General features: G+C 38.4%; 1 protein-coding gene across 5 annotated transcripts in view; it reads right to left on the bottom strand.

Moving 5' to 3' along the window:
• Window positions 1-1,584: 1,584 nt before the first annotated feature.
• Window positions 1,585-16,107, bottom strand: part of SEPTIN10 (septin 10) — a 71,547-nt gene continuing 57,024 nt past the window's right edge. For 3 of the 5 annotated variants that reach the window (XM_030827580.1, XM_030827583.1, XM_030827582.1), the window contains one exon: window positions 3,400-3,587. In XM_030827580.1, coding sequence (XP_030683440.1) covers window positions 3,536-3,587 — 52 coding nt within the window. In that variant the 3' untranslated portion in view covers window positions 3,400-3,535. Of the gene's footprint in view, window positions 1,661-3,399; window positions 3,588-10,483; window positions 10,617-16,107 lie in introns of those variants that run through there. The other 2 variants (XM_030827578.1, XM_030827579.1) reach the window with 1 other exon arrangement.

Raw genomic sequence — 16,107 nt, 5'->3', positions numbered from 1 at the left:
TTCTGAGCTTGTTCTGTGACATGTATAATTTAATTTACTGAAGTTTTAAAAGACTGAGAGATATCTGTGAATTTCAAATGCAAAAATAAAATTTAAAGTGTACAGACAAATTGTGCTATGCAAGGTTTTATTTACAACTTAGATGACTTTATGATTGCTCAGAATCTGACACAGACTAGTAAGTTTTATTGTCTGAAAATACTCATAAAATACCTCATCTCCAAAATAATTCAAATACATAATTAAATGAATGTTTTAAAATGAGTTTTCAAAAAGGAAAATTAAACACATTTTAGTAAATATATGTTTTATTTGTCAAGAGTAAATTTCAGTTTTATTTAGAATATTCAATTACAAAAAATGAAAATTTATGTATCTATGAATGTTAAGAAATGTTAGAAATCATTAAAATGTTCTGAGAATACTAGTAAGGCACTGAATGCAAATACTACCTGAAATACGAATTATGTGCATTTTTATATCTTTAATATTCAGATGTTCAGTTATTTTCTTAAAAAGTATTTCTAATAAAATGATTCAACCATATTATTTTTCCCCTGGAAGAGTTTAAACAAGTATGTAATGAAAAATTTTCCTAATGAAAGCTGTGATATACTCATGCTCAAAGGTACTTTATCCTTAGGAAAAAAGAGTTTATATATCTGGATGTTTTAACTTTTAAAGATATTTTGTTTCACCACAGTAATACATCAGCCATAATAAGGCATAATAAAGCATGAAGTCATCATATTAAATAATCTGACACAAAAGCTTAAGATCGTATCACCAACTGGGTAACTATATCAAAAATTTTTAAGTTCTATAAAACTATTAAGAGGTTAGAGTTTTAGCTCTATAATACATCCCAAAACATATTCCCCAAAATTTTTAGTACATATAAAAAAGGTTCATCTTGGAATATAAATGTAATCAGAACCCATGATATTAATGGGCTCTGTATTTTCAATGGCACTGACCTGACACTTTGCTCTTTGGTATAACGGCACTGCAGTGACAATAGCTTGGTAGCAAGAGAAAAAAAGATTTAGATTCATCACAAAACAGCAACTTAAAAATTTCTAACAACAGTGAATATATATGAATATATAGGTACAAGCTGAGTATCCCTTATCCAAAATGCTAGAGACCAGAAGTGTTTTGGATTTCAGGTTCTGGAATATCTGCGTATACACAATGGGACCCGACTCTAATTACATAATTCATGTTTCACATCCACCTTATACATATAGCCTGAAAGTAATTTATACAACATTTTTAATAATTTTGTGCAAGAAACAAGATCTTTTTTAAACTGAACCATCAGAAAGCAAAGGTGTCAGATGGGGAATTTTCCACTTGTGGGGTCAAGTCAGTGCTCAAAAAGATTCAGATTTTGAAGCTTCTGAATTTCAGATTTTGAATTAGAGATGCTCAACTTGTAGTATCATTCACTCTGGCTTATGTATTGACCTTGTACTTGAAAGTACTTTTCCATAAATATCAGTAACTGTGGCCGTTCACCAAATATAGAAGTGATAAAACAAATAAAAACAGCAAAATCAAAGAACACTTCTAGTTTTGTTTTTTTTTTTTTTAATAAAGTTTGCTTGTGATGATGACCTTCTGTGCTCTGGAACTTCTGTTTTACAAAAAATTGGAGCTGGAAAGAAAAAGAACCTTTTGATTGGTACAATTTAAAAAAAACATTCAAGAAGTAAAAGTTAGCAAATATGCATCTAGTATATTATAGGATGTCTGGCTATGGGACTTTGAAAAAGAAAAGAAAAAACCAAAAACACTAAACCATATTTTCTTGAAGATACATTCTTCTAGAGAGCTCTCAAAAAATATAAGCTTGGCCCTGATTTTGCAAACAACAGCAGGGTTCTCAAGTGGAGCAGGGTGATAATTTTTACAAGGTAAATGTAAATTATCTTTCATATAGGGGAAAAAATGGGAAATCTAATTTTAGTAACACTGGGTTAAGATGAAAGGAAAAAAGGTATTAATAAAAGATCCATTAGCTTTAAAATCCAAAGCATGTTGAAAAGCAGTAATAAATTTATAGTTTATCTTTTGAAATTCAATGCTTGAATAAAATACAGCTTTTATACTACTTATTCTTTCAAAAATAATTGCATGCCTACTATGTACCAGACAACTGCTCTAGGCTCTGGGGATGGCTATATCAATGAACAAGATAAAGATCCATGCCCTTGGAGAGCTTACACTGAAAGATCATACATGAGAATTCCTTCTTCTTTTCCAAAAAAAAACAAAAAACCAAAAAAAACAAAAAAACCTGTAAAATATATAAGCCAATAAAATCTGCCAAAGTCCTGTGGTTTACTTCTCCATATTTAAAAAAATTGAAAGCCACCAATGGGCCAAGGTCATGTTTTCCTATTTTAAAGTTGAGTTGCAATATTCTGAAAATGGGTCTGAAATAGATGCAGTGAGAGCATTAAACCAGATGTGTTGCTCTGTGGGGAACATGGGAGCATGCGATGCTGCTAGCACAGAGGCAGCTAGAGTAAACTGAGGCAGAGTCCCCCAAATGAGCATTCTGAACAGAACAAGGCATGATGAACTTCCTCAACAGCCAAATAGTTAAACCGACAGGGACACTTAAGTGGGAGAAATAAAACAAGGGACACAAAGTACAGAAGGAAATTATCAAAAAGGAAAAATAAACTTATTTCCTAAAACTTGGGCAACTGATTTTAACACATACCCCAAACCTACACGCCTTGCGATTATCATCCACATGTTACTCATGGCCGCTCCCTTGCACTGTGGCCCTTTCTACCTTTCTCTGCATCTTTACATCCACCATTGGTTTCACAAGCTCTGACATCAATGCACAGGAGTTCGAATCGACAGCCTGGTTCCCTTATTAAAATAAAAATTCTCACAAAATCAGCATCAGTAGAATTTGTTCTAAAAAACTGAACCTAAGGATTAGTTTAATAAAATACTATCTTATGTCTATAATTCCCCAACAAAGGGCACAGCTTCATTTAGACATAAAATTCAAAATAACTCATGGTAGGTCAGCAGCCATTAGCTGTGTACTAGGGCCACGGCTGGGCTATTAAATAAGAGCAGCCATTTCCCCCTCAGCTAACTGATCCTTTTTACACTGTGATGTATTTTTATTTTGTCATTCATTCATTTTGGCAAATACTGAACACATAACATGTGCCAGGTGCTGTTCTGGATGCTGGGGAAACAGCAGTGAACAAGAGGGACAAGGTCTCTCCTCTCCAGGAGCTGACATTTAGTTGGAGGAGGAAGACAAAGCATAACGAAGCAGAAGTAAGAAGCGCTAGGAAGATCCGACAGGGCAATGTGACAAGTGCGGGCAGGGCTGCCAGGGAGGGTGGCTGGGCCTCTTACTTCTTACGGTCCTTGTCCTTCCTCAGGTTGCTGCCTGTTGCCAGAAAGGACTGGCTGTGAAATATCTCGGAGGTAGCTTTCTTTTTAGAGAAAGCAATTATTTCTTCTTCCAAAAGTCTTCTCTTTTCTTCAAGCTTCATCCTCTCTTCTTGGTGAAGTCTCTTAAGGTGCTCAAATTTGGCCTGTAGCTGGAAACAAAAGTGCAATCCCCACTACTGACACAGCGCGGCAGCAGAGGCACACTCTCCAGCTCAGCAACACAAAGGCGGACCCCATAGCGCAACACAGAATAACCTACACAGTCAAAATCTTTCTGAAGTCTCAGAAGTTCATAGTTCAAGGAAAAGTTTACATATGGAATTCTCTTGGTAACTTTAATTTTAAATGAGGTCCCATGCAAAAAAATGCTTAAACTAACTATAATAAAAATCATAGCTTTATGAACAAAACTGTTTTTAAAACATTGTGACCTCTTCCTAGAGTTTTTATTTTCTCGGTGTATATTTTCCCCACAAAACTTCTTAAAGTCTCTCAAGTCCATGCTCAATAAGAGATGCAAAGTATAGAAAGAAATTACCAGAAAGGAAAAAAAAACACTATTTTCCAAATAAAATATGTGTAGTAAACAGTTATTGAAAACTGTACTCGTAAACATCACTGGAAAGCAAGTGTCAATTGTCAACTACGTCAAGAATGTTAAAACTATATTCTATTTTTCCATAGTCTTTCAATGTCCTGAGATCTAGGCTTAAAAAAATCCTAAATTCACAAAAAGCTTTACATATGAAAATACTCTTCATAGTAGAATTTATACTATAATAGGAAAAACATTGCCTAAGTATCCAATGAAGATAAAGTCAAAGAATAAATTAATGCTAAATACATTTAATGCAGCCGTAGGAGAGCAGAATGTGCAGGACTGTTGAGCTGAGGGCAACTAAGGAGCAGCAGATATAGGAAAGCTCTCTGACCTCCCTTTAGGCGCCTAAAGGCAGGATACAGATGTACAAAGACAAAAGGTATCCAGCCCCCTTCCCCAACCAGGGAGAACAAAGGTTAACCACCAAAGACAATTTCAGACCCTTTTGGGCCTGGAGACTGGTACCAGACAGCTCTACATTAACTAGCTTTACTGACTAGCCTTCATCTGCCAGGTATGTGCCTTCCTCCAAGTTGCTGCCCCTAGAGACTCCAAGTCCTTTTCCTTTGTCGTCATTTCTGTAAAAATTAACTCTTCTTTGTTGAAGATGCTACAGAAGGTAGAATGCAGTCGCCTCTTTGAGAACTACTCATTGACTGTTATCACCCATGTATATGTGAAATATACATGCTAATAAACTTGTTTGTTTTTCTTTTGTTAATCTGAGAATAAGGGGTCATTCCAATTAAGAACCTATAGGGGTTATTCTTCCCCTATACAACTGTTAAATGAATTTCACAAAAGTTTATAACATTACAGCAAGAGATTTCTCTTAAGTGAAAAAAGTAGAAGAAAAAATTATTTAAAGAATTCAATTCAGTAGTTTTTCATCTCCTTGGGGCTGAAAATCATCTTGATAAACCATATAAAGGGAGCAATGTCACCTTAGATGTCAACTTAGGGGCAGGCCTGTCTTTTACTTTGTTCCACAACTTAAGGAATGCCCTATATGGATTACAGAAGGCATATTTCTCAAAGCTATGAAGGGCATAAAACTCTGGAAACTTACAAATAAAAAGGAAGCTTTAAAACAACTGGGATATACCAAAAGAAAAAATCTATCTAACATTTTTACCATGATGGCTGACATTGAGTAAGCACTCAATAAATATTAGCCATTGTTAATAACAAAAAATAGGAAACTCAACTTGCTCCAACTGCCACCCTGGGTAGTTCTTTCTGTGTCCTGTGCTCTGTTATAGGTGCAAAAGAAAAACCCTTAGCACACATGTGCTGGGGTAACTGTAGGAGCAACGTCTAACTGAGGATTACTTAGGAGCTATGTCTTTTTCATTTTTATACCCCCAGAACAGCACACAATACTGCTCATAAAAGAATTCTAAAAGATGTAGAAGAACTAGTAATGAGAGGAAATACAGATGAAAGTTATGGGAATTTCTGCATGCAAGTTCAAAGAGACAAGGTCCAAGGAAGAATGTAGGTGGACCTGGTTTAATTGTGGCTTACCTCAAAAAAAAAAAATCTAGGGTCTTAAGCCAGCTCCATATGAATCAGCTGTGTGCTGTGCCCTCTGACAACACAACCACAGTGTCTAGAATCTACATTTTAAAAGAAAACCTTATTTTTGGTCCTCTGATCTGGTTAGGTAAATCTGACATTAACATTTTAGTTCTGGGTAGAAACCTAGCATTCATGCAAACAAAGCAGGACTTGGTGTCTAAAAAAAGACGACATAGCCGGGCGTGGTGGCTCATGGAGGTTTACAGGCATGAGCCACCGTGCCCGGCTATGTCATCTTTTTCTAAGACACCAAGTTGTCTAGAAAGGGGGAGACCTTTGGGAGGCCAAGGCGGGTGGATTGCCTGAGCTCAGGAGTTCAAGACCAGCCTGGGCAACACGGTGAAACCCCGTCTACTAAAACACAAAAAATTAGCCGGGTGTGGCAGTGTGCGCCCGTAGTTCCAGCTACTCGGAAGGCTGAGACAGGAGAATTGCCTAAAGCCGGGAGGCTGAGGTTGCAGTGAGCCAAGATAGCATCATTGCACTCCGGCCTGGGCCACAGAGTGAGGCTTCATCTAAAAAAAAAAAAAAAAAAAATATATATATATATATAAAATATTTGAGGAAATACTTTACTGAAAATCAGAGACTGAGGGAAGAAACCAGAGAGCTAAACTCCAGTCTAATAAAACTGTTATGTTCTAAATATGGAATAGGTTGTCCTGTGAGCCAGTGAGCACCTGATAGGAGAAGTATTCCAAGGGAAACAAGGTTAAAACAGATAATCGATTAAGGCCCTTCTAACACAAGATGCTTTTATTCCAGAGGATGCCTTTTCAGAGAAGCATCAGTTCCTTAGTATTTGCTTATTTAAATGGTTCCTGCTTTTAAAAAAGTTACATGTTAGGTATGTGCGTGTGTTTAAAGGGCACGCTCCTCAGATGTCATTCAAATCGGTGGCACAAACAGAGAGTGGCAGTTCTCTGCACATGTGTGCACCGGTGATGTGGGAGAGGAGCAGGAGTGGGGCAAAGTTCTGGAAAGGAAGCAGCAAGGGCAGGTTTCTATCACGTGACTAGAGATAGCTCCCTGGTTACTCAAATGGAGGTTGCATACCTCATAGGCATATTAAAATATCTTGAAAGGTCACAGGGCACTTCATACATCATTCATGAGGCTGACTAAAAAATTCCAGGAAAACTACAAAGAGGGAAACATTAAACAAGGGGGCGGGGAGGTGTGAATGTGACCATTATTCACATTGTGTGGCATTTCCAGCTCTGGCTATCAACAACTATTCCATCCATGTACATGAAGCATGCATTCATGGTTCCATTATTCACTACGACAGGCAGTTAATTCAAATACATTTTCAAATTCACAAAAAATTAAAAACAAGGAATCTTTTGTGGTATCAATAGTCACCAATTCTCTTACGAAGATTAAGTCATCAATATGTTACGACAGTCCCGCCTTTTCCATGGGGGATATGTTCCAAGACTCCAGGAGGATGCCTGAAACCACAGGTAGTACCATACCCTATGATTTTTCCTATATATAGACACCTATGGTAAAGTTAAGGCACAGTGTAAGAGACTAACAGTAACAATTAATAATAAAATAGAACAATTATAACAATATATGTAATAAAAGTTATGTGAATGTGGTCTCTTTCTCTCTCTCTCTCTCAAAATATCTTATTGCAATATTTTCAGACTGTGGTTGACCATGGGTAACTGAAACCTCAGAAAGCCAAACTAAGTAAGGATAAAGGGGGACTTCTGTACAATGCTGTATCTTTTGTAAACACTGCTTTTAAGGATACTACACATTCTGTTACTCAAAGATCCTTTTAAAAGTATCTTTTTTCTTTGGGAGGCTGAGGCGGGCAGATAACGTGAGGTCCGGAGTTCGAGACCAGCCTGACCAACATGGAGAAACCCTGTCTCTACTAAAAATACAAAATTAGCTGGGCATGGTGGCACATGCCTATAATCCCAGCTACTCAGGAGGCTGAGGCAGGAGAATTGCTTGAACCTGGGAGGCCAAGGTTGCGGTAAGCTGAGATTGAGCCATTGCACTCCAGCCTGGGCAGTAAGAGCAAGACTCAGTCTCAAAAAAAAAAAAAAAAAAAAAAAAAAGTATCTTTTGTTTTGTTTTGTTTTCTGAGACAGATTCTCGCTCTGTTGCCCAGGCTGGAGTGCAGTGGCATAATCTTGGCTCACTGCAACCTCTGCCTCTTGTGTTCAGGCAATTCTCCTGCCTCAGCCTCCTGAGTAGCTGGAATTACAGGCATGTGCCACCGTGCCTGGCTAATTTTTGTATTTTTAGTATAGATGGGGTTTCACCATATTGACCAGGCTGGTCTCAAACTCCTGATCTCAAGTGATCCACCCGCCTTGGCCTCCCGAAGTGCTAGGATTACAGGCGTGAGTTACCACGCCCAACCCCATTTTTAGAAATTAGAAATAAATGCCAGGGAAAATACTTCTCTCTGCTGAGCTAGCAGATGACTTCCATCTAAATTCTGTGTGGTCCCTTCTGCCCTGCCTGCCTAGAAGTTAGAGCCCAGTCTTTGTGTTCACTTAAAAATTCCCTCGACCAGGGCTCTCGGCTGCCCTCTGTGCAAACCCCTTCTTCATACCCTGTATTATAATGCTCTTGTTCTCCTCATGTTCATGGTTGTAACGTAGCTGCATTTTTAAATTGTAAATTACTGAGCATACTTTTTGGAAATACGAGGGGCATAAATGTTAAATGAAAAAATCATCCCAAGATACAGACTGACATATCAAATTGGGTAGTAATAATAACGACGGTCATGTAACCTGAGGGATAAATATAAACTGTACTTTTCCTTGAAGTGGGGAGGGCATATGGGAAATCCGTGTGTCACACACAACATGCCTCATGAGTTCTTCTAGAATCTTGTCAATAAAGGAATAGGGAAGACAGAACGTCAACGATATTTGGAGACATCATTTGTTCTGTGCATCTCCCCATTCTAGTCATCTAATGTTCACACACTATTATCTAAGCAAACATCATTTTACAAAGCTACATATAAAAATCTGGATTTATACAAACGATAAATTAAGGGATATTTGTTTCACAACAATATTGGCAAGGACATATTTAAATAACAGTCCTTTAATATAGAATTAAATAATGTTTTGAGTGGTATCTTTTTATTAGTGAATTGGTAAAACTAAGATTCATGCTATATGAGAGAGAAACTCTTGAATAAAAGAAACTAAACAAACATAATACCCATGTACAATATGTGATCTGTGATTGCATCCTGGTTCAAAAACGAAAACAGAAAAATCACCAAATAAAAAGGAACGATTTTGAAAGCCAGTCTTGGGGTAACTAGAGAAATCTGAATAAGGACTGAAGATTGGGTGAGATTACGGTATTCCTATTTTCTCAGGTAAGGAGAAGGACACAGGTATCCTATACTTTAACTTTTCTGTTATGTGAACTGTTTCCAAATAAAACATCAAAATTTGAATTAAAAATAAATTAGTAAACTATTACTTTTACAAAACATTTCCTGCACAGTTCATTTACATAGCAAGTACTATAAGTGTATCTGAAATAATAAACTAGCACAATTGGATTACAGATTAACTCTTCAAGAAATCACGTGTTTTCAAGAAAATAGCTTTACTCAAAACCTAAATTTTAGCTGCTTCAGAACTAGAAGCAAACAAAACTACAGAAGTTCAGTGGTGATTTTTTTGGTGCCAGGGCTACCCCAAGGTCATCTAGACCAGGGGTCCAATCCCCAGGCCGCGGACCAGTACTGGCCCACGGCCTGTTAGGAACTGGGCTGCACAGTATGAGGTGAGTGGTGGGCAAACAAGCATTACTGCCTGAGCTCCGCCTACTGTCAGATCAGTGGTGGCATTAGATTCCCACAGGAGTGCAAACCCTATTGCAAACTGTGCATGTGAGGGATCTAGGTTGCGTGCTCCTTATGAGAATCTAGTGCCTGATGATCTGAGCTGGAACAGTTTCAACCTGAAACCATCTCCCCTGGTCCATGGAAAAATTGTCTTCCAGGAAACTGGTCCCTGGTGCCGAAAAGGTTGGGGACCGCTAATCTAGACCATCTAATACATCCTGAGAGACTGAGTTCAAATGGAAAGCAAAGCTACTTCACAGCCTTCACAGATAACCATTTCACGGCAAACAACCATCCCAGCAACACTCAAAAAGGCTTGATTAAGCCATAGTAAAAACGTTTATGGTTCATGGTTAAGATACTTCTTAGTAACCTAGTCCATTATGAGCCCTTGGTAAACCATTTCTAATGGAAGAATATTTGCTCAAAAGGCCAAAATTCTCTTTGGTCTCAGTCAAAGGAGTGAGATGACAAAGGGAAGGTCATCGTTTGGAAAGCATCGCAGTAAGACACATACATCGTGTTGCCACTGTGGCTGTGAGGCCCACCACCTTCAGGAGTTGGCCTGTGGCAAATGTGGCTTACTCTGCCAGGCACAAGAAAACATCCAGTGGTGTTTCTTCTTTTAGCCTTGGCACTAATAGACAAACCACCACTGAGACTGGTTGAATGAGGCACCTAAAAATTGTATACCGTAGATTCAAGGCACGGATTTCATGAAAGAAAAATGTCTGCACCCAAGAGGGTAGCTGCTGCAGCTTCCAGTTCATTGTAAGAATTTCAACGATTAGTCACTCCATAAATGTACTGCTTAAAAAAAAAAAGGCCAAAGTTTTCATTTAATTTTAGGCTATGATTTTAAGTCAATATTCAAATACTACGTGTTGGAAAAGCTACTCTTTAAAGAACAAGTAGCCTACAAAAGAGTCTCAAGCAAATTCTTGGAATAAATCCTCCAAATTAATAGGACATCTAAAAAATAAATGCAAATCGCATCAAACCAGCATACTTGCCTCTCTCTCAGCTTCTTTCAATATGGCTTCTTTCTCCTTTACTCGCTGCACAAACATCTGCTTCATTTCTTCTTCCTTCCTCTGACGTTCACCATGGAACTCATGTCTTTTGGCTTCATAGGTCTCTTGAAGACTAAAAAGTTATTTGTGTTACTCTCCTGTTAAAAAGTGATATAGGTCGGGTGTGGTGGCTCGTGCCTGTAATCCCAACACTTTGGAAGGCTGAGGCGGGCGGATCACCTGAGGTCAGGAGTTCAAGACCAGCCTGGCCAACATGGTGAGACCCTGTTTCTACTAAAAATACAAAAAATTAGTCAGGCATGGTGGCGTGCGCCTGTAGTCCCAGCTACCTGGGAGGCTGAGGCAGGAGAATTGCTTGAGCCTGGGAGGCGGAGGTTGCAGTGAGCCAAGATCGCGCCACTGCATTCTAGCCTGGGCAACAGAGCAAGACTCTGTCTCAAACAAACAAACAAAAAAAAAGTGATACAATAAACTTTCAAAAATACAAGTGCTCACCTAATGCCATCAATAGGTTCTTGAAAACTGTAACTTTCAGTGAAGCAATGTATGATTAAACCAATTTTAACCGTAGGGTAATCGATGTAAACAAGAATTAAGTTCCTATGGCATATTTCTGGTCACAAAAACATTACCAAACTTCTAAGTAAAGACTCAAAACCCTTCTAATATTAAACATTGAAATAAATGTTAGCTATATACACATTTAAGAAAAATTAACAAAAACAAGGACAATTAATTACCCAATTTTTGGTGCATCAGTGAGTGATGGCAGTCATCATGGTGAAGGTGAAATCAGGGAATAGACGTTTGCAAAGGGAAAATTGTAAAGATCACCTCCTACCACAATGTAATTCAAAAACAAACAATAACAAATATGGCAGGCTCACTGAGCGCTTTCACACCGCATTGCTTATTGTCCAACATTTGTGTATTGTATACTTAATAAATTTTTATGTTACAATAATATGTATTCATTCATTCATTCTCCAACCTGCTTACTCCAGTTCAGGGTCATGGGTGGCTGGAGCCTATCCTGGAAGCTAAGTGAGAATCAGGCCTGGACAGCACGCCATTCCATTGCAGGGCACACTCACACCACCCCCACCCAACTCAGACTGGGACAATTTAGACATACCATGAACTTAACGCTTATAGCTTTGGGATGAAGAACTCAGAGAAAACCTGCAGATACAGGGAGAACGTGCCAACTCCACACAGACAGTGGCCATCACCGGGAATCAATTTTTTTTTTATCAATGTTATAACAAAATGACATTGAACAAAACATTGTTATTCAAGAACCTGCCACACATCTCATGTTCAGCCTCATATATGTAACAGGTACCAATATTTTTTTACACATTGTAACCCAAAACATGAAATTTCCTACAGCATGAAATATGAAGCCACCCGTGTTAGTGCTGATATGGAGTACTAGAGTCATTGGAACCACTGTATGTAGAAACTTGGAAATCCTGAGTCATCTTTCACTCTTCCCTTACCCTATCTCCCTATCTTATCAACAAAGTCCATTAGTTCAGCTTCTGAAGCTAAGTCTCTTAATATAACCTTCTTTCCATTTCTACAGGTATCTGATTACAGCCGAACCTGATCTTTCTGATTTTCTGCCTTCACTACTGCAACAATCTCCTAATTCATCTCTGAGCTTCTAGCTCCTCTTTCTTTCACTTTGTTCTTGTCACCCTCTAGATTTTCCAGCAAAAACACAGATGTCATTATCTTTTCTCACCACATTAAAGTTATGCTATCTATAGAATAAGGTCCTACCTCCTTTAAATTGCACTCAAGAAACTTTATAATCTCTGGCCTAATTCTACCTTTCCAGATTGATTTTTCACCAAACAATTCTGATACCTTCAGGTTTCAGCCACACCAACCTGTTCATTGTTCCTAGAATGAACCTGGCATTTCAGGCTTCAGTTTGTGGCCACTGTCCACTTTCTACCCCCATGCTACCCTGCTAATAATCCTCTGCCCCTCAAGGGCAAATTCACATGCAACTTCCTCTGTAAAGTCTTCCCCACTCTCCCCTGTTGCAGGCCAAAAGAATGAGGGTCATGATCAACTCAGTATACCACTGGAGGCTATATTAGTAAAGAGCAAACTGTTCTCATAAATGCACTGACAAACTGCGTCTGCCATCCAGAAGGAATGCTAAGGGCAGTCACGACCCAGGCACAAGTGTTTCTTGTGATTATTTACAGGGCACATCTGAAGCCTGTTAGCAATAATATGAACCTATGATCAATTAAGCAGCTGACCAATCGTTACCTCTTCCTCCCTGTTCTTTCTACCCAATAAATATGAAGGGCTTAAGAAGCTCAGGGCGGCTGCCTTTGCGCATTAGAAGCAGGGCACTCTCTTCTTCTTCCCCTGGCCCCTTCCTTTAAAACAGTTTTTCATTTCTGCATTCGTCCTCCTTCGTTCAGTCCTGTAGTGACTGCCACACTCTCCAGTTAGAATTAACTGTTCCTTCCAAGCACTGCCATGGCATTTATATCCTGCCCATCTCTCCCTTCTCATAGGTCACAAATCTTGAGAACAGAAAATGAATCCTTATTCATCTCTGTGACTATCCAGCAGAGCTCTCTAGACATTTCAGTTTCTTTATAAATGTTCATTCAATGACAAATTTCTGGGAAGAGGAGGCAGATTTAACCAGCATAACCAGCAGAGAAAGGACTATCCTGGAACTCTACCAGTAGCTGCCCTTTCCTACGTGTAGCATTTTGGAGGTATAATAAGCCTTCTTATATGTCAGAAACGCTGAGCCCTTCCATTTGGGCTTGCTGTAAGAATATCCCAAAGGTTTGACAGAGAACACAAATTCACCTTCCAGCTGCATTAGTGAGAAATTTCTATTGCTTATAAAAATAAATCAATTTCAAAATATGATGAATTAAGAAATCTTATTAATCTTAAATTTTGTAACTGGAGACATTAAGCTTTTAAGTATAGAATTCTGTAAGTTCAAAGAAACAGAGTAAGAAATACTACACAGCAGCTACCATGGCTGAGAGGTGAGTGTGAGGCATGTACAGGAGGGGTTCCAAGAAGGAACAGATCCCAAACACTTGCATAAACATGTTCTTTAAAAGCAGAGACTACAAATGTGCAAAATACCCTAGACATCACATGTCTCACACCCCAAGGAGGCATTTTACTTAGTACCAGGCTTTTTTTTTTTCCTGTTGTGATCTTTTTTTTTAAAGAAGCCCCTATATCAGCTACTTTCTTCATCTTTAGAAACCTCACTACATTTCACTAGTCCAACATGACTGATAGTCTTTAAAGACAAGCTTGATGTAAAAATATCTTGAATTCAGACTGGATTAAGAAAATGTGGCACATATACACCATGGAATACTATGCCGCCATAAAAATGATGAGTTCATGTCCTTTGTAGGGACATGGACAAAGCTGGAAACCATCATTCTCAGCAAACTATCGCAAGGACAAAAACCAAACATGGCATGTTCTCACTCATAGGTGGGAATTCAACAATGAGAAAACTTGGACACAGGAAGGGGAACATCACACACTGGGGCCTGTTGTGGGGTGGGGAGAGGGGGGAGGGATAGCATTAGGAGATATACCTAATGTAAATGATGAGTTAATGGGTGCAACACACCAACATGGCACATGTATATATATGTAACAAACCTGCATGTTGTGCACATGTACCCTAGAACTTAAAGATAATAAAAAAATTTAAAAAAGAAAAATTATTAAAAAAAATCTTGAATGCATAACAAACCTAAGTTTTTTAAAACAATCCTTCATTAATCTATACAAGCACTTGAGTTGTTCACAAGGAAAATACATCTACCCGGTGAAGACAAGAGACCTAACATTTGTTGAATGTCTGCTACTGGCGGGGTACTCTTCTGGACTCCTTTATGTTGACTATTTAATTCCCACAGCAACTCTGAAGAACAAGCCCTGACATTCTAAATAAGAAAACTAAAGCACAGAGAGTAATCTGCCCAAAGAAACATAGCTGAAAAGTAAAAAGCTGGGATTTGAACCAGATTAGACTTGTTCCAAAGTCCATATTCCCAACTACCACAAATCAGATTGCCCCAATGTGGTGTCTCAGCAGGAGAAAGTGATAGACTGCTTCTGCATATTTTGCATCTTATTGTGCTGCTTTCCAACTTCTGACAATGTAAATTTACAAGGCCGATTTCAAGTAAAGAAACTTGTACTATTTTTCAGAAGGTGGTAAAGAAAGTCAGATCTGAAAGAGAATGGTCTATAAAGTTAGTATTCTAAAACTAATGCAATCATTGTTTCTTATCATAGATTTATTAAATAAAAATAAAAACACTTTCTTGCTATACTATTTCCTTTTCTGGCATAAAAGTAGCTTGCTGTCATAATTTTCTTTTTTTTTTTTTTTGAGATGGGGTCTCACTCTAATCCAGGCTGGATCATCCTGCCTCTATCACCCAAGTAGCTGGGAGTATATGAGCATGCCACCACAGCTGGTTAATTTCTGTATTCTTTGTAGAGACAGAGTTTTGCCATGTTACCTAGGCTGGTCTCAAACTTCAAAGCTTCAGTGATCCACCTGTCTGGCCTCCCGAAGTGTTGGGATTACAGGCATGAACCACTGCATCTGGCCTGACATGAATATTTAATGCCAACATACTACTATTGTTGCAAATCTCACTGATTTAAAGTTGAAAACCAAAGAGAAAGAAAGAAAAAAATCTCAGTTGCTCATGTCATCAAGAAAAGTCCTTTCCTTCAACTGGGACATGTTTGTGTTTCAAGTACAGTTCCAATAAGCCTAGTGAACTTTTCCCAAGTCTACTATGAACTACCTGAAGAACTATTTAGTTCTTGAGAGTTCCAAGGACATGAAGTTTTACTAAAATTACGTCAAATACTTAAACAACTCTAAACTACTATGCATAAATCTTCCTTTCAAAGCTACAATACTTCAATGACAGTGATTTTGTGCTAAAAAGTTAAAGGTGATTAACTGTGGGAAAGAGATTAGTTAGGTTAATCTTTAAGTATTGAACTTGGGGATTTAAAGAGTTTTATAAAGGCATGTTTCCAATGGTTGAAATAATATAAAATGTTAAGATCAGTTAATTAAACTATGACTGTAATGCTATTTACGTGGGCCTCGTGACAAGCCTACGATTGGTGCTGGTAGATTAGGATACCCACTATGACTCAGCATACCCATTCAATAAAACGTAAGTGGAAAAACAAACGGAAGTTCTGGCAACAGAGAAGGCCAGGAAGTACAGTGACATAAAGGTCACCCAACAGGTTCACGTAACTTGTCTTTACTGCTAGATAGATGTAATACTGAGGGACAGATTTTACATGCCAACCAAATTACAACAACTACCAAATTAAATGGGAAAAGACTCCCGAGAAAACAGATAAAAATTCTTTTTTTTTTTTTTGAGATGAAGTCTTGCTCTGTTGCCCAGGCTGGAGTGCAGTGGTGCCATCTCAGCTCACTGCAGCCCCCACCTCCCAGGTTCAAGCAATTCTCCTGCCTCAGCCTCCCACGTAGCTGGGCTTATAGGTGCCCACCACCACACCCGGCTAATTTT

The sequence above is a fragment of the Nomascus leucogenys genome, chromosome 14 (genome assembly GCF_006542625.1).
Source record: "Nomascus leucogenys isolate Asia chromosome 14, Asia_NLE_v1, whole genome shotgun sequence".
Lineage (NCBI taxonomy): Eukaryota > Metazoa > Chordata > Mammalia > Primates > Hylobatidae > Nomascus > Nomascus leucogenys.
This window is presented reverse-complemented; position numbering and strand designations above follow the sequence as displayed.